Raw genomic sequence first — 25,422 nt, forward strand, 5'->3', positions numbered from 1 at the left:
ACCTTTGTAATCTATACTTTTTAACTCTAAACTCGGGAGTTCAGCGTTTAGGGAGAAACACCTGGAGAGAATCGCACCACAAGCAGTGGTCAAGAGGCACCACAGATGAGCCTTCTCTCCACTCCAAAGACGTAGGGTACAGAGCTTATCAATGTGCACCTGAAGAGCCTAGAGCACTGCTGTATCTGAAATAGGAGAGTGTTTCTACCGTTCCTTTGGGGCATAGAACCACAGCTGCTAAGTAAGTATGGTGCCAAATTCCTAGCACCCAGAGTAATGAGACAAAGCACAGGCTAATTCCTCATGCCTTGCTAAGGGTAGAAGTATAAATGCCGTTTTCTGTAAGACTACGTCAAAAATTATACCCAGAAGTTTCTGTAGTCCCTCTGACTGTGGTAAACTGTGGCAGTCAGCTTAATGATAATAAATATGCCAACTAATGTGTGTCGGTATAGGCAATGTATACAAAATAACACGGTTTTTACTTATTTCCAGCAAAACCAAGGCAAATGTCCAGCCCAGAACTGTCCAGTGGAAGCTCCCACGTGGATGCCTGTCCATCATTGTTCCGTAAGTTACTTCAAGGCTGGCTAGACTTAAGGAGAAATATTACTTTATTCTGGAATAACCTTTCTGAAATGTGGTAGAATATGGTCTAAAAGCCTAGAGTAGAGCAAACATTTTGATAGGAAAAAATGTTTTTCCAGAAAGAAGTGTATTATAAAAAGTTATTATGATTAGGGAATCTATTAGTTTGTTTTTGAGTCAGGTACATCTTGCAAAGTACTTTCTCTAAATGAGATATTGATGAGTTAGATTTGCATGGTCATTAAAATGAATATATGTGCATGTGTGTGTTTCTGAATCGCTGCATATTCAGCAGTATTTGATTTGGAGAGGCGTTCAAGAAGATGCTCTTTCTTGATCATTGTTTTGTTGACGGCTTAATCGTGATGAGTAAATGGACTTGCAATCCCAAGTCTTCCTGGTATAATAATAGACTCTGCATTTGTGTGGACGCTTCTGTGTGAGAGTTATTCAAGTGCCTTTGAAAGTAAACAGGTACTGTGTTATTATCCTTGGGTTGCAGTTTGAAGACTTAACCACACAGGGAGTAAGGTTAGTACATTAATCGTAGAGCTGGCGAGAGATGCCAGATACCCTACCTCTCTTTTTCCTGTGTTTGCTCTATTACACTGTGCAGAGGAATAAATGAAAGAGAGGGACTGATTTGTATGAGATTCTCTTGCGTGTGCATTGCCTGATAGAGACGGCAGTAGCCTCTCTGGGGATTATCCTTGCGATAACTGACAGTTTGTCTGGAATGGAATAATGCGGATGATGGGGACAAGAAACCAGAAAGCTACTTGGGACACTTCTTCCATTTGACCCTCTGCAGGTGGTCTGGAAGTAATATGTGGAGCCTTTTAAATACCTGCTTCTGTTGTCAAGGTACAAGCAGCTCAAATGGGGCCTCTGGGCTGCCACAGTGCGGCTTAGGCTGTGTTGTCAAGGCAGTATGTCCAGGGGAGGCTGCTTTTCGTTCAGACCATGTAAAAGGACAGAGAGCTTCTTTCCTTGGCTTTGATTGGACGAGGAAGGGAGGGAAGATGGGAATCACCTTTAGTCAAGGAGATGACAAAGCTAAATTTTGGAGGGATTCCTGCTGTGCAGAAACAGCCTAGTCTTGCCAAAGACTTAAAGAATAAAAATGTCACATTTGTGTGAGCAGATGGCCAGAGGGGAGCTTGTGTACAGAGACTCTGCTTCTGCCAGCCAGAAGATGAGTTTTAATAGTTTTAGTTCTTCATCTGTCACTCATCTTATTGTGTCCCTGGTGAAATTACCTAGTGATTACTGATTCATGTGTCTGCTTATTCAAAGAGGGATAAGCTCTTCTGGGTCCTAATGTACAATTTCCTACATACATCCTTATTTTTATGGGGGGGGTCCCCAATGACTGGGGCTCAGATCTGACTCTTTAGTATGTTGGTTTCTTTAGTAAGCCCTATCTTCGAATGTGGGCTTTGGTAAGGTTTCTTTGTCACTAAAGCATTTCCTTACATGGACTGAGGCTGCTATCTGACCATTTGGTTGGTCTTCTTCAATGGTTGAGCTTCCATTGTGGAATCAAAATAACTTAGAGATAATTTCTCTACTTGGCTATTGGCATGTTAGGTTTTTGACTGTTCTTAAACTCGGCAGTATTTGATTTTAGGTGAGTCCTTTTGTACTTTTCATCTCACAGAGTTTTGGGAAATTTATCTTTAAACTAGACAAAATTTAGTAATTCCATACACTTATACAAATTGCTGGTGATATAGTCATGAATCAGTTTCCTTTTTCTTATAATCATGACTAGAGTTCCTGCCTTAATAGATAAAACTGTGTGTAACACCAATAATTTTTTTGACCAGAAGTCCAAAGTAAAGGAACCCTGGCAATGCATTGTTAGAATATGGTCTTTGGGGTCATTGTAAAGAGTTTTCTCTTCTTTATTAGTATTCTTAGGAGCCAGAGAGTTCCAGAGAAGGTCTTCTTATTGCAGGAACTTAAGAAATAAGTAGATGACTGCATTTTAAGACTCTTCTTGTAGACCACGAGCCAGTTGTGCTGACTCTAAAATCTACTTTAACCTGTAGTCAGCTGCAAACCTTAGAAACTCGGTGTCCTCTGTTTGGGGATGAGGAGCTGCTGGTCCACAGATTTCCTCCATAATCAATGAAAGGTACTCTCATCCCCTAGTAGGGAAGATACCTCCAGGAAGAACAATGCAGTGCGTCATGATTTGTTTCTCTGCAGATAACTAACTCCTCCAAGCACAGAGATAGCCTTCTAGTGACCGTGCTTAGACACTTTAGGATTGCTTTACCTCTACTCACTGATTTCCCTGGCAGATACTCACATCAGCAGAGATAGATGGATTTTTGCTTCTGAGAATCTGCAAATCGGTCCTAAGGAGATATCAGACTGGTGGGCATTACTATTTATTCACACAAAGGACAAGACTTCAGGAAGGGCTTTGGGAACTTTAGTTGCTGAGATGCTTAGAACTGGCCATTCTAAGGTTTTACTTACTTAGAAATCTGATCTGTGAAAAGATTCTTATGGTTAATAAATAATCATTAAGTTATCGTTCCTCCCAAATTATTGGTTTTATTTATTTATTAGGAGTTATTAATTTACTTGCAGTCAAAAGAGAAAGAGAGCACCAGCAACATTTACCGAGTCTCCAACCCTGTTCAATAAAGCTAATACAATGAACGGCTTCAGACAGAAGTTCCTAGAACACTGGAACTTAAAAATTTATAGTAGTCTATTAACTCCACTGGTCTGATTCTTTGAAAAAGTGGGATGTATAAAAGAGTCACCAAAGATGAGCTTCATCATGACATATTGCAAGAGAAAGAATGAGTAGTCATTCTGTATTACTAGTTTACACAGGTACATAACAAAATCTACCAGTAGGTAAAACTGTTTTGGCATTAATTTTCATTTTGTTATCTTTCAGGAAATAGTGAAATTCATAACTTCATATTTTTACGAAAATGTCTCAACTGTCTCAAATCCTCTGAGACTGAACCAGGTTATAAATAAATTAATATATCCTTACATAATAAATGAATAGTCTCTATTATCTTCACGAGGTTTTGAGCTGGTGATTCTCTTCTCCATTTCTTTCCCACAGTCTAAGGGTTGTTTTTTGGTATTCTACTGCACAGTGATTGTAATTGGGATTTATTACTTTGTGTGGAATTGTCTTTGTCTCTATATGTGCAGTTGCGTCTGATTCCTTTGGTTGTTTCTGTACTCCACACCTATGTAATAGAAGATCTGAAATGGTTCCCTTTGAGTCCAGACTATAATTTTTAGATTGAGATTGAATATTAAGATTTTTTTATCCTAGTCATTATACAAATACACAGGTATAATTACACTTCTGGAATAAATTTGTTCTCTAGTAAGGCGCATGGTGATTTCTCTCTAATTCTTTGACTACAGTGGGCACTAGAACTTTACTACCCCACACTTCAAATTTAACTAGACTGAATGCCCTATTAGTTTGTGTGGCCATGGGTAAGATATCAGGAGTTCTGATTCTCTGCTACTTTTAGTTTTCCAGCTTTTATTAAAATTTAAATTTATTTTACATATCAATCCCAGTTTTCCTTCCCTCCTCTCCTCCCATTCCTTCCCCACCTCCTTTCATTCCCCTATTCACTCCTCAGAAAGGCCGCTATGGGAGTCAAGAAAGCATGGCATATCAAGTTGAGGCAAGACCAAACTCCTCCCCTCCCTCATCAATGTTGAGAGAGTAATTCCACCATAGGGAATAGGTTGCAAAAAGCTAGCTTAAGCACCAGAGAAAGATCCGGTTCCCACTGCTAGGGGTTCCATAAACAGAAGAAGCTATGCAGGCGTCACCTACATGCAGAGGGTCTAGGTCAGTCCCCTGCGGGCTCTCTAGCTGTTGGTCTAGAGACTGTGAGCTCCCACAAGCTTGGGTCAGCTGTCTTTGTGTATTTCCCATCATAATCTTGACCCCCACTTGTATATATAATCCCTCCTCCCTTTCTTCAGCAGGACTCCTGGAGCTCAGCCCAGTGCTTGGCTGTGGATCTCTGCATCTGCTTCCATCAGTTACTGGATAAAGGTTCTATGATGACCATTAGAATAGTCACTAATCTTGATTACAGGGGAAGGCCAGTTCAGGCACCTTCTCCACTATTGCCAGGAGTCTTAATTGGGGTCATCCTGTCAATTCCTGGGAGTTTCCCTGGTACCACATTTCTCCTTAACCCCATAGTGGACACCTCTGTCAAGATATCTCTTTCATTGCTCTCCCTCTTCATCCCTCCCCAAACATGACCATATCCCCGCCCCCCATACCTTCACCCCTGGTGTACCCAGGAGATCTATTTCTCCTTCCAGGGTAATTCATGTGTCCCTCTTAAAGTACTCCTTATTACCTAGTTTCTCTAGGGATGTGGACTGTGGCCTGCTTATCCTTTGTTTTAACATCTAATGTCCACTTATGAGTGAGTGCATACCGTGTTTGTCTTTCTGGGTCTTGGATGCCTCACTCAGGATACCTTTTTCTTGTTCCATCCGTCTGCATGCAAATTTCTTGCCACTGATTTTTAGCACTGAATAATATTCCACTGTGTAAATTACCACATATTCTGTATTCATCCTTCTGTTGAGGAGCATCTGGTTTGTTTCCAGGTTGTGGCTATTACGAATAATGCTGTTATGAACAAAGTTGAATAAGTGTCCTTGTGATATAAGTGTGAATCCTTTGTGTATGTGCCCCAAAGTGGTATCACTGAGTCTTGAAGTAGATTTAGTCTCAGTTTTCTGAGAAACTTCTATACTGATTTCCAAAGTGGCTGTTCAAGGTTTACACTCCTACCAGCTGTTGAGGAGTGCCCCCCTTTCTCCACATCCTCTTCCATATAAGCTGATATCAGTGTTTTTTATCTTAGCAATTCTGACAGGTGTAAGATGGTATTTCAGAGTCATTTTGGTTTGCATTTCCCTGATGGCTAAGGATGTTGAACAATTCTTTAAATGTCTTTTGGTCATTTGAGATTCTTCTGTTGAGAATTTCCTGTACCCCACTTTTTAAATGGATCATTTTGTATTCTCATGTCCAGGTTTTGAGTTCTTTGTATATTTTTGAGATCAGCCCTCAATAGAAACAGAAGAAACATTGCCAAACTCTTTTTTTAAAATGAGGCTACAGTTACCCTGATACCCAAACCACACAAAGACATTACTAAGAAAGAGAATTACAAACCAATCTTACTCATAAACATTGATGCAAAAATACTAAATAAAATACTGGCAAACCAAATCCAAGAACACATTTAAAAAATCATCCACCATGATCAAGTTGGCTTCATTCCAGAGATGCAGGGATGGTTCAAAATATGAAAATTTGTCAATGTAATCTACCAAATAAAAAAAACTGAAAGAAAATAACATTGTCATCTCATTAGAGGCTTAAAAACCTTTGACAAAATCTAATACCCCTTCATGGTAATAGTCTTGGAGAGATCAGGGGCACAAGGAACATACGTAAACATAATAAAAGCGATATACAGTAAGCTGGCAGTCAGCATCAAATTAAATGGAGAGAAACTCAAAGTAATTCCTCTAAAATCAGGAACAGGACAAGGCTGTTCAGAATTTCTATATCTTTTCAATATCGTACTCAAAGTTCTAGCTAGAGCAATAAGTAAGCAAAAGGATATCAAGGGACTTCAACTTGGAAAGGAAAAAGTCAGACTTTCGCTATTTGCAGATGATGTTACAGTATATGTAAGTGATTTCAAAAATTCTATCAGAAAACTCTTACAGTTGATAAACACCTTCAATAATGTGGCGGGATACAGATTAACTCAAAAAAATCAGTAGCTCTCCTATATACAATGATAAATGAACTGAGAAAGAAATCATAGAAACAACATACTTTATGATGACCACAAATAATATAAAATATAATGGGGTAACTTTAACAAAACAAATGTAAGACCTGTATGACAAGATCTTTAAGTCGGATGTTCACCTTACTAAACCTGGATGGAGGTGGGCGGTCCTTGGACTTCCCACAGGTCAGAGAACCCTGATTGCTCTTCAAGCTGATGAGGGAGAGGGACTTGATCGGGGGAGGGAAATGGGAGGCGGTGGCGGGAAGGAGGCAGAAATCCTTAATAAATAAATAAACTAAAAAAAAGTCTTTGAAGAAAGAAATTGAAGAAGATATCAGAAAATGGAAGGATCTCTGTTCCTTTTAAATAAGTGAGAAAGTGTCTATGTGTTTTGTGACTTGGGCAAAGACAGGTAGATATCCCACAACTAAACTTGGCTAGAAATTAGCTCCTGACATGTAGCAATCAAGAACATTAAACTTAACCAATTGCAGGGAGGTGGGGTGATATTTTAGGGTGTTTCTATGCACTGCTAGGTAGGGATATAGTATTCACATATACCTGATTCTATTGAGGATCAATAGAATCTTGGTCAAATCCTTGGTTACTTGAATTTACTAGATGTTATTCAGTGATGGATGTTATTGGACACATCAAAAATTACTAACTATTCAGTACCTGACTAGAATTATTGCACCTCTACAGATTTTTGTTGATTACTAGAACTTAAAAGAATAATGTTAAAAGAAGTGTTTTTAAAAGATAGATAGAAAATAATGTCCCTGCTGCTATGGAGCTTATCAATGAGGCTGCCATAACTATATATTGTTATATATTCTGCATTTTAGTTGCAGTAGATCTGAGAAATATTTTTAATTTAGTGCAAATATTTGAAAATTAGAGCATTGTACTTAGTACATCAAATCTTGATTATTCACAAGTGATGAGTTAAAACGCATCCTCCTATTTCTCAAAAGATGACAGGAAACAACAAGGGTAAATTTACATGTACTTGGTGACACATTATATAACAAAAGAGCTATAAGTTTTCCTCTCCCACACTATTGTTTGGTTTTTTCTTCAGTGCTCCTGATGTTTTTTAACTTTGCCTAGAGCTCGCATATCCAGACCATGGCACTCAGAAACACATAGCCTTCATAAAATCATTGTGTCTGCTCTCTGGGAGTTTTCAGAGTTCCCATAAGGACAGAACCATTGGCTCACTCTTCTGTTGGGAAATTGGACCCATGATGACTCTGATGAATATTGCCTTTCTAAAGAAGGCACAATTTTTATTTTTTTTTAGAGCACAGTTTTCATACTATGAACAGTCTCTTTACGTAATAAAAAGTTAGGCCATTATCAGATGATCATAGTTTTAGGAAAATTACAGAAAATTGCAGTGCACAGGACCTTAAATTGGTGGGCACTGGGACCAGAGTGTATGTGGCCATCTGGGCAGTCGTCATGGGTTTGGAAGGAAATCTCAAGGGGAATTATCTCAGGAAAAAGCTCAATATACTTTAATAAATAAGAGCTCCGTGGATGGCTCTGGTGTCGATTTTGCTCTAGTTGTGGGCTGGACATCACGAAAATATTGGGATGATAGGGTTGATGCATAGGTAGTCCTGCTCTATCCTTCTTTCCCAGTCATGAGAACACTCTGCATTTATATTTGCGCTCTTCCTGGCTTTAAAGACTACTGAGAGCTGAAGTACTCACACAAAAAGTTTCTGTTATGATCTTTGAAACATGCCCAGCAAGGAAGCCAGTGGCATTTCTGGAGAGGGGCACTGTTCCAATAGGGATAGGTCCATGAAAAGGCCTTCCTGGAAAACACACATTAAAAATTACCAAGTAGAATAGGAGACATACAAGCCTGTAGAAAAGTAAGCGAATCCAGAGGTGTCAAAATCTAAAGATGTCCTCATCCAGGAGGAAACCAAAGGCGAGCCCACCATAAAACTAAGCTCAACACAGTTGGAGCTCAGTGTCCCCAGTTTTTTCTCTTCTCTATGCTTAAATATTTTGCTTCTAATTCTCTTTTTACACAACTTGACTGTCTTGGGTCCTCACAATCTTTTCCAATTGCTACCTTTTGCCATTCTAATATTTGATAAACTACAGGAAGAATGTGACTTTAAAAGATGTTTGTGTGTGTGTGTTTTCGGAGTGACTTTCTCAGTTTATCTAAGATAGTCTAGGTTATAACTGTTACATGTTTAGGATATTTTGTGTACTTGTTATTATTATATATTAGTATTCTTTACTTTCTTCATATTTCTTCAGACCAGGGGGTTCACTCACTTAAAAAGCAAAATTAAGCAATATTTTTAGTTCATTCACACAATTATACAAATTTCATTACAATGAATTTTAGAACATTTTCATGATTTTGAAGAAAACTCTTCACTCTGCCACAGACCCTTCTTGTTTACCCTCCTGTCCCATGAATCTTTTTTCCATTCTAGACTTACCTACTCTGGACAATTACTGAAGTTAGGCTTGTATAATATTCTGTAATAGCTGCTTTGATTTTGGCGTGTTTTCAGAATTCTTGTGTTATTGCATATATGGATCCATTATTATTATTTGGCAGATGCTATTTGGCTATAATATTCCTTGTTAATCCATTTACCATCTGATAGGGAAAAGAATTGCTTATACTTTTGATATCATGAATATTCTTGTGTGAGTTTTTAATGTGGTCATGTATTTTCAATTTTATTGAATATATAAATTTATTATTCCTGGGTCATACTGTCACTCTATGTTTAATAATATGAGTATGTTTCAAGCTTCTTTTAAAAAGTTGTATGATTTTATAATCTCATGAATAAATGTTTTGTTTTCTATACATTCTTATCAGTTATTGTTATTGGCATACCATTTTATTATAGATATAATAGGTCCAAAACATATTTGTTTTGGGCTTGATTTGCATTTACCTAATAATTAGCAATGTTGAATATCTCTTAATCCACTTAGTGACCATTTGCTTATTCTCATTGTAGATATGTCCATACAAAAGCTTTTCTCCATATCTAATTATTTTAAATTATTGGGTTGTAAAAGTCCTTCTATGTTCTAGACACTGCTTGAAGTCTTATGATAGTAATATTTTCACTTCAGTTCTGTTAATTCTTTGATCACTTATTTTTACTGATGTCCAAAATAGGTATTTTTAAATACTGATGGTGTCTAACATATCTTCCTAACTATATCCTTTTAATGAAACCTATATGTAATTCAAGGTCACAAAGACTTGCTTTTCTATATTCTCTGCATTCTGTAGTTGTAGCTCTTAGATTTTGCTCTCTGATCCATTTTGGGTCCAGTTTTATGTTTGCATGAGCAGTTATCTAAGTTTTGTAGCTTTTCTTGTTGAAAAAGAATCTATTCCTTACTCTGGATTGCCTTTGCACTCTTGTTGAGAATCTACCAAGTATAAAAATATTATGAGTTTCATTCTATTCTACTGTGTTTATGTCTATTCTTCCATGTGGCATAAGCAGAGAATCATTGTGAGGAAGGTGATTTCAACAAACTCTGTTTGATTTCAGAATTCATATCCTGAGTGCAACACTCTGTTTTTCAGTGATGGATGTGTTTACTGTGTGGTCTGCTTAATTTCTTAGGTACATATATGTGATCCTGATGATCCATAACACCTTATTTATAACCATATTTATGTGTACCTTTAATGAACATGTTATCTTTTTACCTAGTTCATTATATGACACAGATTATTAGAGCAAATACAGAAATTCATAGGAGGGCGTCCATAAAACCTGTTTTATTAACAGACATGAAAATGGAAGCCTGCAGTGAGGAAGGAATAAGGTATGAAAAATCAAGTACAAGCTCTTCAACTTTCCAGTGGTAGGGATTATTTATTACAGCCATATATCTTAATGTTCATAAATATCGGTCACAAGTCAAAACAGTCAAAGCTAAAATCAATCATACACAAACTTTCTGAAGAAGAAATCATAATTACTCTTGTGTTTTCTAGCTGAAGTTATGGATACCATCATTAAAATTAATTAAATATCTGTTTAAAAGTATACCATGTTCCATTTGCAGGAAGGCTAAAGCGTATAAACTTTCCAGTTAATTCTGACAGACAGCCGGTGTTATTCAAACCTAGACACACTTCCTGGGAAGTGAATTGTTCTTATCCATCCTGTATAGTTGGATTGAATTTGCTCTTTAGCTAGCAGTGATCTTGGGAGATAGACAAATGTTGTTAGAAAGGGACCCTAATAGTGTGTGCACAGTTTGCTTTGGGTAGATGCTGTCACTTGCCATTAGCAGTGTACTGATGTGTGTTGACATTACAGGGGATTTGTAATGGGTTTAATATTTACCCAACTAAGCCCTTTACCCATTATTGAAGAAGAATGCATTATAAAATAATGACTTTCGGACTCAAACAAGACTGTTAGAAGTCTTTCACGAGCTTTCTGCCTTGGAGCCAATGTATCACAATCTCTTTGCTTCCCTTTGCCCTTTATCAAATAAATGTAGCAATTAATCCATACTTTATTTTCAAGAATTTTATCTCAGAATTAGAGATACCATATGAATATGCCCAGTTCAGTTCCTGGGAGATAGCAAGTTCACACTACAAGCTAATTTTGTTTTATTGTAATATTATTATGAGCAATGAAGATCTCTCAAAGTGGTTAGAGTTTATGGTTCTCTACTGACTCTCAAAAATAGCTGAAGAATGAAATCTGACGAATTAGTCAACTCTTAGTTTTCCTCACAGAGTCTAGGGTGTAGCTGAGCATACAAAGTTTGACAATGTAAAGGAGTTAACTTGAAAATAGTATAGTTTTTTCTTTCTGATAGTGATTTATTTTGTAACATAAACATTTATTTTGTTCTGCATGTACACCATGCTCCATTTGCAGGAAGCCTAAAGAGTATAAACTCTCCAGTTAATTCTGACAGCCAGCCAGTGTTTGTCAAACATAGACACACTGCCAGGCAAGTGAATTCTTCTCTTATCCATCCTGTGTAACTCGGATACTGGAGTGAATTTGTGCTTTAGCCAGTATTGATCTTGGGGGACACTGAAAGTCTTTTCTGAACTACGAATCACTGTTGTGTTTGTGTTGTCAACTTAAGTTCTAGAACAGTATCATGGAAGAATGAGTTGGCCTTTGTTTGTTAAAAGGCTGACTAAAAACACGGTTGGTTAGGATATGGAGTGCGCAGCACAATGTAGGAGGATGGGAACATCAACAGGAGCCAGAGTTCATTCATGTCTTAAGAATCCTCCACAGGCCTCTCTCGCTGTCATCTTCTTCCTGATTTGGTGGTGTAAGATCACCATAGAATAAACACAGACATCATGGAGAGCTTTTGGTTTGCATATTCACGACTATGCCTAGATCAGCTAGAGATAAGGGGACATGAGTAAGAATCTTCTAATGAATAAACCCTCTGAAAGTTGAGATTGTAAAAGCGTATTACAAAGGTAAAGGAGCATACTCTTACAATTATATACTTTTATGAAGAATATACCTTTATGATGATTTTGTAGTTAACTCATAAATTTGGAAAAGGTTAAAGTTAAAGGATGATAAATACCGGAGCTGTTCAAAACCAGCATGGAGTCTTCTTGTCTAACTTCCTTAGACCTGGTTCCTCTTCTCACTGTCTGTGCTATGCTTTGGATTGTGTTCTGACTAGCCTCATTAGATTTAGTCTCAGGTAATCCAGACCAGTGAAGTTATTTCCAGAAAGCAACAGGCGCCTTCCTAGGTCCAATGCAGAGCAGGGGTCAATACCACAGGTCTTGAAGCAGCCTCCACCTACCCTAGGCCCCTGTGGAATTGCACTAAATATTTAGACAAACCCTGGCCTGCAGTAGCTCTGTAATGGCATGTGACACTGAAATGGAACATTAATTGCTGCAGTTCTTCAAGGACTGGCAACAGGCAATGTGGCCCTATGCTGGTCTCATTAAAAAACTCCCTCCAAGGCTCCCCTGGTGGAATGATTCTCTACCTTCACCAACAAAAAGGGCAAGAAATGCATCTAACCAAAACCCGAAAGTATATGGAAATATCCAGATTTTATAAGTTACTCCTTCACTGGAGCTAAACAGAAAACTATATATAAATATTTGAATAGCTTTACTTGCTGGCCCACGTATATTCAAACACCTAATTAAGAAGTTAGTGCTATTTGTATCTGGATTGGATAAGCCTCTCAACGTGTAGGAGATAAATATGCTAATTGATTTTGATGGCTATTTTAAATTGCATTTTGGTGAAGCAAATATTTTGCATAATTTAATATCCATGCTTTAATTAAATATATACTATAAATACCCTTTCTTAAAAAATATTGTTTCCAGAGCAGTTTGCTTCTGCAATGGATTTGGTCACACTCCGTTGTTCTTTAGGTAGTGTCAGCATTTTCATTAAAAGCTGTACTCTATTTATAGCCTGGAAGCAAAAACGCATTCTGGGCTAAAACTTCATGTGCACAATGTTTTTCCAAACTTAGTTTTCAATAGTATGCATAGGTGGAAGTTTTTTGGTTGTGCAATCTTGAGGTTTGTGGGGACACCTGTGAGATACCCACAGAGAATCTCACTTATCCCTGCCACCTTGTGCATCAGGATAACAGCTGGGTGGGAGCTGAACGGCCAAGGGCAATTCTGTTCTCTGTCACTAGTCAAACAGACAGAGTCCCTGGATTTCACTTCTGACCGTCCTATTTGGTACACGTGAGAAGCAGCACGGATTTTGCGGTCACTTGGAAAGAGGCTACAACCCCATCTCTATTGCTTACACAATTTGGGGAAATTTCTCAAGCTCTTTGCGTCCCCAGGATGGAGTCAATGAGATGACGTAAAAAGGATTCTGGTACAGTTATCCTTCCTCTCTTATGTATAGTCAGGGTTGTCTGAAGCTGTAGGCTTGGCTTTCTTCTGTTGGTAAGAGTACTGATTCTGAGCATCTGTTTTTAAATGGGCAAATGCATGTTGCCAAGACAAAATATTGAAATAAATAACACAGTTAATTCCATTCCACCTCTAAAGAAGACATGCATTGTCTATAATATATGGACAGCTCACACGACTTTAGAGTGGCCATAAAAATCATCGCCTTTCTCCCGGCCTTTCCCAGACCAGGGTATTCATGGCGGACCGAATGAACCAAACTGCCATAGTTAACAGGAACAGGCATTTGGTAGGAATGTGGCTAAGGAAAGCCCCTGACAACAGACATAGGCTCTTGGAAGATAGCGCAAAGCATTCTGTTTACAGCTGTCTATTTGAAGACATGCCACTGGGAAGAGTGGGAGTTTGACATTTCGTATTTTCAGAACTGTGGTTTCCTCTAGCTAGTTCATCGTAGCAACATACTCTGTTTTGTTTGTAGATACATAACTTATTATTTCTCCTATATCCACTTCATTCATAAAGCAATCTCTCCTCCCTTTATCCTTAATTGATGCAGTGCATATGTGTAATATACTTCCTGTGTCTAAGACACTGTCCTAGTTCAAGTGCTGCAAGGAAATGGACACGGTCCCTCCCCTCACAGAAGATGCAACAAGAGAGTAAATAGGTGGACAGGTGAAGATAAATAAGTAATTGGGTGATTTCTGCATATTTGAGAAGAAAATTATATACACACACACACACACAAGATATCTAAACAACATGCTAATTAAATTTAAATTTGAAAAATAAATCAACCAGAGAGAGAAAACGTATTGATTCATTTGGGAAGCACGAACAGTATAGCCTATGACCTGTTACAGAAAGTTACAGTTCAGAAAAACTGGAAGGCCCCTGGGGAAAGTAGCTGACAGCGTAGTGGGAACAAGGGAGGAGAGAGAATGGTAGAAGGCACATGCCAGATCGGGCTCAGAATTTCACTGAAGTATTACAGGGAATTGAGCAGGGTGGAGCTGCTCAGGAAACATGCTTGTATTGGAGTTCTGACTGCTCTGTAAAGAACAGGTAGGAAGTGGAAATAATAGGAGGTGGAATAATAGGAATTGTTTAAAAAAGGAAGGAAAAAAATACCTTGCGAGGATAGCTGCAGTGTGACTTATCTCGGTGATAGAAAATGGGAGAGATGAGCAAGCATTCCGAATCCTGGAGTGACCGCTCAGCTAGAGAGAGGAGGTACACTACCAGCTGGATCCTGGGCCTCGGGCGAAGGCTGCCTTTTAAGAGCAGCTGTGGGGGAATTACAACATCTCAGCTCCGGACAAGCTGAGTCTGAAGAGTCTTTGAGAGAGAAGCACAGATACCGTGTCGACTGCTAAGAATTTCGTTTTTCTAATATAAGCCAAGCATATTTAAAAGTTGATGAAGCCAAGAAAGCTACTAAGTAGTGGACACATGCACGATAGGCGACTTCACAAGGATGCCATGGTGCTGCGGCTTCAACAAAGCAGGGGAGGAGGCGAAAAGAGTAAGAAATGATTATTCTATGTATTCTGCACCAATCAAAGCTTGCTCTTTATTGACAACTTCCAACATGCAGCATTGAGAACAAGAGGTTACATACACAAGATGAGGTCTCATTAGTAACAAATGCTTTCGGAGAAGAGGGAATTCATAATAGCTACAGACTGTGTCGCGGTTGGTACCTGATATGTAAGTACAGACAGTTACAGATTGATATGTGGAGACAAAAGGAAGTTAATGTTTCAGTGGGACATGGAGAGGCACTGGGCGGTGCGGCTCCTATTTACTATGTGAAATAAGAATGAGTGGGCCTGACTTCTGAGAGTGAGAGAAGTGGGAAGGGAAAGGACCAGACGATAGAACTATTAGTATGAAGAACAGCAGTATTAAATATCTAGAGGAGATAAATGCAACTTCCCGGGACATGCCATCTCAAACACATCCAGCTGCTGTTCTGAGGACCGCTTCACTGTCCAGGTTTCAGAGTTGTAAAGCAGGCAGCTCAAGACAAGTGTCTCCAGTGCTGGACTGACAGATTCCTTCTACCGAGGTTGGCTTTCATTTCAACATGATTTCTGGGGACCACACTCAGGTCCTCATGCTTGCAAGGAAAACATTTTCTGACTGAGCCATCTGCACGGCCTCTATTTTCATTGTCCTTCATTATTAGATAGAAGACTGCAGCGTAACCTTCTCTCTGCATCCTTCCACGTTCGGAGGACAAGCTCTACAAGGAGTGGTGTCTGAGAGATGAATGCGCAGTCTGTCAAACCTCTCAGCCTCCTGCTCACCCACCTCTACCCAGTTTTCAGTCTTTATTGAGAAGAATGGGAACTCGCTAAGCAAATTTGCATTTCCTTGATTTAGAATTTTATTGCATTTATCTTCGCTCTTTGCTGGAAGTCCCTCTCTGTGCATGCTGAGATTTCCCATTGACCTATTTATTGCAAGTCTCTTCTTCCTTGGGTCAGGAGGAGGTTTGGTGCATAGAAGAAGGATTCCACACATCTGTTGATTGCTGAGTGAGCTAGCTTTCCTGCATTCTGCTCTGTTTTTTCTGTTGATGAGTGTTTTTGCCTTTTTTAAAAAAATTTATTTATTAAGGATTTCTGCCTCCTCCCCGCCACCGCCTCCCATTTCCCTCCCCCTCCCCCATCAAGTCCCTCTCCCTCATCAGCTTGAAGAGTAATCAGGGTTCCCTGCCCTGTGGGAAGTCCAAGGACCGCCCACCTCCATCCAGGTTTAGTAAGTTGAGCATCCAAACAGCCTAGGCTCCCCCAAAGCCAGTATGTGCAGTAGGATCAAAAACCCATTGCCATTGTTCTTGAGTTCTCAGTAGTCCTCATTGTCCGCTATGTTCAACAAGTCCGGTTTTATCCCAGGCTTTTTCAGACCCAGGCCAGCTGGCCTTGGTGAGTTCCCGATAGAACATCCCCATTGTCTCAGTGTGTGGGTGCACCCCTCGCGGTCCTGAGTTCCTTGCTTGTGCTCTCTCTCCTTCTGCACTGGGGAGGTAGGAATGCTAGATCCTGGAGCTTGCTGGCCAGCTAGCCTAGCCTGTGGCCTGATACACAGCATCTGAGGTTATCCTCTGACCTCCATATCCACACACAAATGCATGTGCATCCACACATGTGTATACACACACAAAAAAAAAACCTGGAAAAAATCTAAATCCCCACTGATAAGATATTGATTTAATAACTATGAAAAATCTAAACAAGGAAATATAACCAAGGCATTTAAGGACAGTAATGCTAACAGAATATGTTCATAAGACATTGTTAAGTTTTAAAAAGCACCTTTCTAAGCTGCATATATTATATGGCACCATGATTATGCCAAGTAGGTGCTATTAAGCACAGAAGTACAGGCTCTTGGATGACCATACATCCAAATGTCACAGAAAGAGGAGAGCTGGGGTGGAGCACCACAGCTGGCTCGTTTGCTGTTTCCGGGGCAATGGCCGAACCTTTCCTGCACACTTAACACTTGCTTCACCATTAGCTACACGCAGCCTATGTTTTACCTTTTTAGTATATACCTCTACAGTCCCTAAATTATTTAAGGAGACATTTTTATTTTTTAATAAAAAAACTACAACTATTTGTCAAAAAAAAGACAAGTGTCTCATAGACTTGTAATTTTGTTGTCGTTATGTCTCTTGTTGAACAAACTTTCCGTAGGGCCTGGAATACAGCCCTCACTATCCCTATCCACCTCTTGACATCTGAAACAATTCTTTCCTTTGAACTGAGGTTTCCTCCCACATAGACAAAGTTGACTGCTTGAGTTTCTGATTCTTTATTACAATGTTAAAATCCTTGTGTGCCCTTCCCATGTGTTGTATCTCAGTCTTCTGGAAATTTACTTCCATACCAAGATCTTCACTTACTTCCACCACTCTATTTACCATTGCCTGCAGCTTATTTGGACTTTCAGTAAGTAGTGTGAAATGCAAGATATTGATTTGCACACCACCTATCTGCATTCCTATCTCTTCATCTTCCAGGGCTGTTGCTGTTATTATTCCAGGACTGTATTAAAGAACAGTAGTGAGAGGTGCATCCCTACACTCCTACAGTTCTCTCAAACTCATCACCTAGTTCTCCACAAGCTTTGTCTTTATAGGCATTTCCTAGTATTCTTATAATGTTTTCTGGGTACCAGTAGAACCTCATTTTTTCCCAAAGTCCTTTCCTCCAGATGCTATCCAATGCCTTCCTGAAAGCCTTTTCCAAAGTCTTCATATTTTTTCTGCCAGTTGCCTCAAAGTGAAGATCTGATCAATTGTGCTCCTGTTAGTTCTGAATCCACACTGGGCCTCTGCTAGGATTTCTTCTGTTCTTGAATATCAGAGACAATAAGGGGATATTAAATATTGACAGGAGCGAGATAGAAGAAGCTATCAAGAGCCTGAAAATCAGCAAGGTCCTAGGAGTGGATAACATCACAGAGGAGGAGCTGGAGGCAGTTTCAATAGGCTTAGCAGCCTACACGCTTCTCAGACTCTTCAGAGAGATGGGAGCGTGAAGTGATTCCCACAGAGTGGAAACACTCAGCCATAATTCCCACGCACAAGAAGGACAAGATGGACTGCTCAAATTACAGGGGCATTAGCTTGTTGTGTCCTAGCAGCAAGATCTTCTCCTCCATTATCCAGCAAAGGATCAAGGGCAGAACAGAGGAAATTAATTCTTATTTTTATATTAAAAATGTAACCAAATTTATTATGATTGGTGGATTCTAGAATATTTTCCAGCAAGCCAAAGTTATATGTCAACAATGAAAAGTAGACTCAGAATTATGGAAATCAGGTTGATTAGAAATTGTAGAATTACGTGTGTTAGAAGGCTGGATATTGGGGTCTCTCTAGACGTTCCCCACTACCCTCTCAGTCTTCCGTAGCCCATCTCCATTCCTTTCTGTCACCCACCCACCTGTGGGGACACTCTCCACCAGGGAATCCCTAGTGACTGCACTGAGCACAGATCAGTCAGTGCCTTGGTCAACCCCTTAACCCACATTAGGGAAGTGTCATCATGACATAGATGGGGGCCATCAGAGAGGCACACCGCTGGACAATTTGCAGACGTTGGAGCATTCACTCCTAAACAGGACATCTTCCTCAAAGTTGTCCTGTCAAGGCCAAGGCATCTGTGCGGAAGAGGTGACAGATGAGTCTAAGAGAACAGTGTGACACAGGCATAAGGGACTGATGCACACAAGAGCTCACATGAGCTGTGAGAGCATGCACAAGGCCTGCACAGGTTCAGTTGAGCTGGGTTCCCCGGGACAAAAAAGGCAAGTACACCTAAGGTCTCAACTCTAACCAGAAGCTATTTGCAACAGATACCCTCTTGCCAACATGGAGTCAGTTTTCTCTGATGGATCCCAATTGGGTATATTTACCACACTCCAGAGCAGGCCCTATGCCCAGAAGAAGTTGGCCAACGTAAAACAAACTGCATTTTCTTGTTATTTTTGTCGATGGTGGTGGTATGTGTATTTCTTGTTTTGTTTTGGGGGCGTTTTTTTGTTATTTTATTGGTCATACTTGTTTATTGTGGGCTTTGTATTTTTATGGGTATTATTTTGATTTTTGTCTTTCTGGGTTTTTTTTTGAAAGAGAAAGAGAACATAAAATTGGATAGGGAAGTGGAAGAGAATATGGGAAGAGCAAAAACATGATTAAAACATGTTATATGAAAAAATTAATAAAGAAAGTTTTTATGCAGGTAAAAACAATACAACAGGAACAGAACAACACATCTAATTATTAGTGTATCTTCCAAATTGTGGTGGCTCTTAAAATCAACTAGAAAGGATATTTTTAGGGGCAGAGGTATTGTGAACTGTAGAATATAGAGGAATTTGTTTCTTGTGTAACTTTTTCTCCATAAATCAGCCACATAGAGTTGACAGCAATGCTACTGAGACTATTCATTTTTCAATGTTTTATTAATTATCTGTTGTATATAAAATGCTTTCTAAGAAAAAATAGAAGTAAAATGTTGAAAGTCATTGATTTTGGAGTCATAGTTGAAACGCCTGGCACGTGTATGACCTTGGGGAAGTTGCTTAATATTTAAGCTTTGTTTACTCATATTTTTATTGTGGAATTTTTATGAAAGAATCAGAAGGAAATGAAACATTTTTATTCAAATTGATATAATTATGTAAATCTCTCAACATAGTTCTTGGCACAGGATTAATACTTGGCAAATAAATTCTGTTCTTCTAGCTCTTTTACTTATTTCTATTTTGTAAAAATAAATGAAAGATTATCTTCATAAAAGTAATTTTATAATAAGGTGATATTTAAACATAAAACATTAATAATTTGATATATACATAGATGAAAATACATGAGGGCATGTACATGAATGAATATTTTATAGTGGCCACCTGAATATAGGCTACTAAATAAGACTGTGGGTGGAAGCTATTTTGTTGCTTTGTATTTTCTTGAACCCAGATTTTTACTCTGTACATTGTATCAATTTGCCAATTATTTGGTAGAGACAGTCTATTCCAAGCTTACAATGTTGTGGCCTGGTAAGCCATGATCATTGTCTGTGATAGCATTTTTGGTAGCCACTGCAAGGATCAAAGATGGCCAAAAAGGAAAGGGTGGATGTCAGACTATGGATAGTTTTCTCTCATCAAGGTAATTGTACTATAAATGGAACAAATCCTATGGAAAGAAAACACATCAGGCTTACCTGGGACAAACGTGTGGCTCTGTGGCACACATGGTTGGGAAGCCTTAGAATCACTTCTTGGATTTCAGCAATGTGATAGAAGATAGTCTGATCTTTGTACCATGGTAGATAAAAAGTATATTCAGGTGATTTCCAATGTTTTCTGTCCACATTTATTACTATAACATGTCTCAAGACACTTGTTAGACTGGCCTTCTAGCACTGAACATATAATTTTGCCGCAAATATTCTAGTATATTAGAGGACACTGATAGCATCATTTTATGGAGGAAATAGAGGGGTATTTACTCCGTTAAGTAAATGCTGAGCCCACTGTGTGTAGACACTGCAGTGGACATCAACTCACTTAAAAATAAGTTAATGACGTAATTGGGAAGCAAAAGCACACCAAAAGCTGGTGAACAATTGTAGTGTTTGATAAATGTTAATATATGGTAAGCAATATTAAATTATTTCATAAGATCCTTATTAGGTTTTCTTTAGATGTTTGAGGGATAATTCTAACATATCACACACATACTTGGGTATTAGCTAGGAGTTCCATACTCTGAAGGGTAAATTTAGAAACTCATGAGGTAAAGACTTTGCCCAGGATGACAGAGTGCTCTGCTGAGTTAAAATGACACTATAGATTGATGGTGGAGGAGGGCTCCAAATGCCACCATGTACCTCTCAGTGATATTGTGGACAAAGATGTCATCTTCCCATTATGGACTTTTAAAATAGTATCTAAGGAGAGAATTGCAGAAAAGTAACCAACAGATTCATATTCAAAAGATTCTATCTGCTCACAACATTTGCATAGTTTTAATGGATCATCTTTGTCCTCCAAAAGCTACCATTGTGAGAAACATACGTTCTTTGCATTAAAATGTCTCCTGTTCAGTTCAGTTCAGATATTATTGATTGCAGCTTTATGCTAAGTATTGACCTGACTAAGTAGTTAGTGGTACCTTTTGTAATGACCTCATATACTATACACTTCCCATACATTGCTGGTCATTTTTAGCTTCTTCTGTTTTTTTTTTCCATAGCACTTGACATATTAGGTATTATTTTCCTTATTAAGTGGTTTTACTCTATAGAGTTAGATGTATCAAACTCATGACCTATGGCCATATACAGCCAAAGATAGTTACAAATGTGACCCCAAACAAAATTGTAATCTTACTTAAAGCATAATGGGAATTTATATGTGTGATTGTTTTTTTCTTTTCTTTTTCTTTTTGTTAAATCAGTTGCTAGGTTCTAGAATGTGAATTTTGAGACTGATAATAAGTCACAATGTAAAAAGAGTGGACATCTCTGATAGGCTGTATAGGGGCAGGGATTTGCTTAGCCATTTTGCAGTTATATATAATTAGACATATAATAACACCTTATTATACAAGACATTTGATATAGGTTTATTGAATGAAAGGATATATAAAAAGAAGGCAGTCATACTTTCTTCATAGGTGAAAGGAGGATAAAATGATATGCATTGTATCATTCAAGGACTGAAGTCAGCCAAGTGGTGGTGGCGCACGCCTTTAATCCCAGCACTCAGGAAGCAGAGGCAAGCAGATCTCTGTGAGTTCGAGGCCAGCCTGGTCTACAAGAGCTAGTTCCAGGACAGGAACCAAAAAGCTACAGAGAAACCCTGTCTCGAAAGTAAAAAAAAAAAAAAAAAAAAAGGACTGAAGTCCTTGAAGTATTCGAGCTTTTTCGAGCTAGTCTACCTGAGTGTAGAAGGATGATCAATGTTTTTATATGATCTATCACACTGATTCCTTACAGTTGGTGAGGGCATACCCAAGAATTGTAAAATGGTAAATATCCATCTAATTATACTCAAACTGAATTATTACCAAAGGGAAAAATACACCTACATTTTCTTTTACCTACATAGTCCCCATGTTTTGTTCAGAGTGTCAGAATTGTACTTGAATAACACTATTTGTCAGTAGTCTTTCACATATTTATGTATGATTTTAACAACTATAATCTTAACCACTTTTTAAAAATCTATGCATTTGTGTTAATATTGAGTGAGTGTTTAGTACTAGACTCAGTGACATTTTCGTATTGTACTCTTAACTTTGTATAAGCTTTCATTCAGTTCTAGCAAAGAAGTTGGAGAAAAATAACCGTCAAAGTGAAATTTGGAAATTTGTTTCCAAATGACTCTAGTAACACAGACATTTTAGTTCAATCTGCAGGTCTAAATTTATCCCTGTCACTTGTTTTACTTCATATTGTGCAGCTCCTAATAAGAAGTCATGTCGAACATAGTTTCTCATATGTTGGTTTTCCCAGACAGCCAACGGAATGTGTATTGCAGAATCCATGGTCAGCAGTCTCCTTGGTCTGTCTTTATAATGTTATGCTGGTTTCAGCATCACTCTTTCTTCATTAGGCTAGGATCTCTTTGAGGTTTTGTAAAAGACCTATCTTTCTGTCTGACAATTAAGTGAATATGTGCAGGATAAATGAATAAATATAATCATTAGGGCAGGGGCTCCCAAGGCTAAGGCATCCCTGAGTTCCAGTTTGTAATTCAGAACCTAGAGCAAAAGAAGATCTCAATAAATGGTAAATGACGGCAGCCATTGAACCATTTGACCCTTGATTGTGGAACAGAACCACATTAAAATAAGTATCGAGAAGAGAGTCTTTGCAGCCCATTGACCCACAGGTTTGTTATCATTGATTCTCACTGATACGTCCCCCACCTAGTAACTAGCGGAGGGTTACTCCAGACCGAATGGCTGAATGTGACTCCTATCACAAGTTGCCCAGAGGGCTGCGAGCCTCCCTGAGGAGGACTTTATGCTTATGTGAGGTCTGATGCTTCAACGTAGTTTTTTGTGAGACAGCAGCTAGATGTTGTGGAAACATGGAATCATTTGCAAAATTTGGGACAGTTTTGGTGCCGGCAGGACTTGTCACAACAGTCAGGACTGTCATCTCTAGGTGGGAGCAAAACATTTGGAAAGTTAATTGACTATTCCCTGGCTTAAGCCAGGAAATAAAGCACAGCAGGAAATGCTTCTCGAGATTTACCAATATTTCAAAGGTTTGTATTTCCTAATAAAAAGGTTCTAATCTTACTGGGCACATTTTAATCAAATTTTATAACCACTCGGGCTGTATCCAAATTGCTTGTTATCAAGGTAGAGAAACATATTTCAGCTATTAAATACATTGAGTGGTACCCTCAATGCTTGTAAGACCAAGCAGGTATTTTTTTTTAAAAAATATTCTTTTATTTACTTATTTATTAAATTTCATTTTATGTTCCACTCTCAATTTTCCCTCTCACCCCTCCTCCTGACACCCCTCACCATCCCCAGCTCACTCCTCACCCACTCCTCCCAAGAGGTAAGAGTTCTCAAACAGGTATTGTTAAAGTCAACTTACCTATTCATCTACATACGAGCTGTAGCATACTCTCTATCATTGTTCTTTCATGGAAAAGCCCAAATGTATGGGTAGATTGTCCTTTTCCTGAATTCTTGAGATTTCTAGAAGAATGCTCTAGAAATATCACCAATGAAAGGAACAAGAGGTTGGCTCTTCCATTATCCCCTTTATATTATTTTTATTTAGTACTTAACATACAGATATATCATCTTTATAAGTGAAGACAACACACCTGGCCTAGAATAGCTCCTGAGAGACTGGAAGATGAGCTCACATCTGACAGGACTTACTGCTCTTGCAGAGGACCCCTACTTCCTCCACAGCACCCGCATCACTGCTCACAATTGCTTGTAACTCTATGACCAGGGTCCTGAGCTCATTTTGCTCTCTGTGGGCTCTTTGTATGCGCGTGGTACACAGGAACTCATATACACATACAAACATGCAAGTTAATAAATAAGTGAATAAAAGTAACAAATCATTTCCATTGCCAAAGAGCACTGTTATCACCATGTCATTATTTTTTTCTTCCAGATAACAGTCCCTACCAATATATATACATATATATATATGTTTATATAGATCATACAGAGTCATTGCAGAAGTCATTGCTCTCTCTCTCTATATATATATATACATATATATATACATATATATGTATATATATGTATATATATATATATATCATACAGGTCATTACAGAAGCTCACTAGAAAGGAACAGATAAAGAACCTTTTGAAATAGTGGTGTATCCTATAGTTTCTGGGAATTCCTGAAATTTTTGTTTCAGTAATATTTTCAAGATATTTCTGATATTTCAAGATAATTTGTATTTATATAATGTATTGAATTACATATTATACAAGTTCCATCGTACATCACACTAACTTCATATATGAAGATTTCGATTGTCTTTAGGTATTTTTATATTTAAAGACTGATGTAATGGACACCCTTGGAATGTAGATTACATTTTGTATGCCTAGAATTAGGATTCTTGAGTATGCATATTTCATATTCTGAGGAATGAAATATTGTCAGACTGGAGGATTAGATCAGTGGTAGAATCACTGTCCTAGTAGGAAGGAGGCACTGGGTTATATCCCAGTGCAGCTCTCTCTCTCTCTCTCTCTCTCTCTCTCTCTCTCTCTCTCTCTCTCTCTCTCTCTCTGTGTGTGTGTCTTCCTCCCTCTATCCTTGTCTCTTTCTCATCCATGCACACATGTATGTGCACGCACGTGCACACACACACACACACACGAGTTGCTTTTGAGTGTGCACTCAAAGCAATATATTAAAATAATCCTCTAAACTTAAATTCTCAGTAACAGTGTGGAGCAATGTTTTCACATGTGACTTTTATATTCAGTAGGTTTTACTTTTGCAGGTGTAACTGGGTATAATGGCATCCTGTTTTAGTTTTATTTCGAATGTCTTGCGTGGCACCTTGTATAAAGTTGACTGCCTTGTGTTTGTGGCCTAGATCCGTTTTCCTTCCCTTCGACTGCCTACTTCCCTTCTAATTCTAACTTAATAAGCGATGGAAAGGAGGGCACAGTAACCCCAATTATGCTCAGTTAGTGTTAATGTCACCATAATTAAAGCCTATTGCCATAAAGCATTTCACTCCCAGATCATTTGCCCAACACTTTCTTTCTTTGTGACTCAAAGCGCAACTGAGCACATACTATTACATACTCTCTGGGATGGGGACAGTCCGTGATGGTCACAGTCCTACTAGCAAAGCTTATAGCGTCGAGGCCCCTTCTCACATTTCGTTGGCATGTCTCCTAGCAGCACCGCTACCTTCTGTAAAACCACTGGCCATATTTCTCTTCTCTCCAAGGAAATTTGTGTCCAGTAACCCACCATCATTAGTAGAAATGACATTTTTGTGGTCTCTGGCCCA

At 38.6% G+C, this 25,422-nt stretch overlaps 1 protein-coding gene across 3 annotated transcripts in view; it reads left to right on the plus strand.

Moving 5' to 3' along the window:
• Dlg2 (discs large MAGUK scaffold protein 2) overlaps nt 1-25,422 on the plus strand; it is a 1,686,730-nt gene that overhangs the window by 304,717 nt on the left and 1,356,591 nt on the right. For all 3 annotated transcript variants that reach the window (XM_026784310.1, XM_026784311.1, XM_026784312.1), the window contains one exon: nt 496-570. In XM_026784310.1, coding sequence (XP_026640111.1) covers nt 496-570 — 75 coding nt within the window. The remainder of the gene's footprint in view (nt 1-495; nt 571-25,422) is intronic.

This window comes from Microtus ochrogaster, chromosome 22 (assembly GCF_000317375.1).
Source record: "Microtus ochrogaster isolate Prairie Vole_2 chromosome 22, MicOch1.0, whole genome shotgun sequence".
Lineage (NCBI taxonomy): Eukaryota > Metazoa > Chordata > Mammalia > Rodentia > Cricetidae > Microtus > Microtus ochrogaster.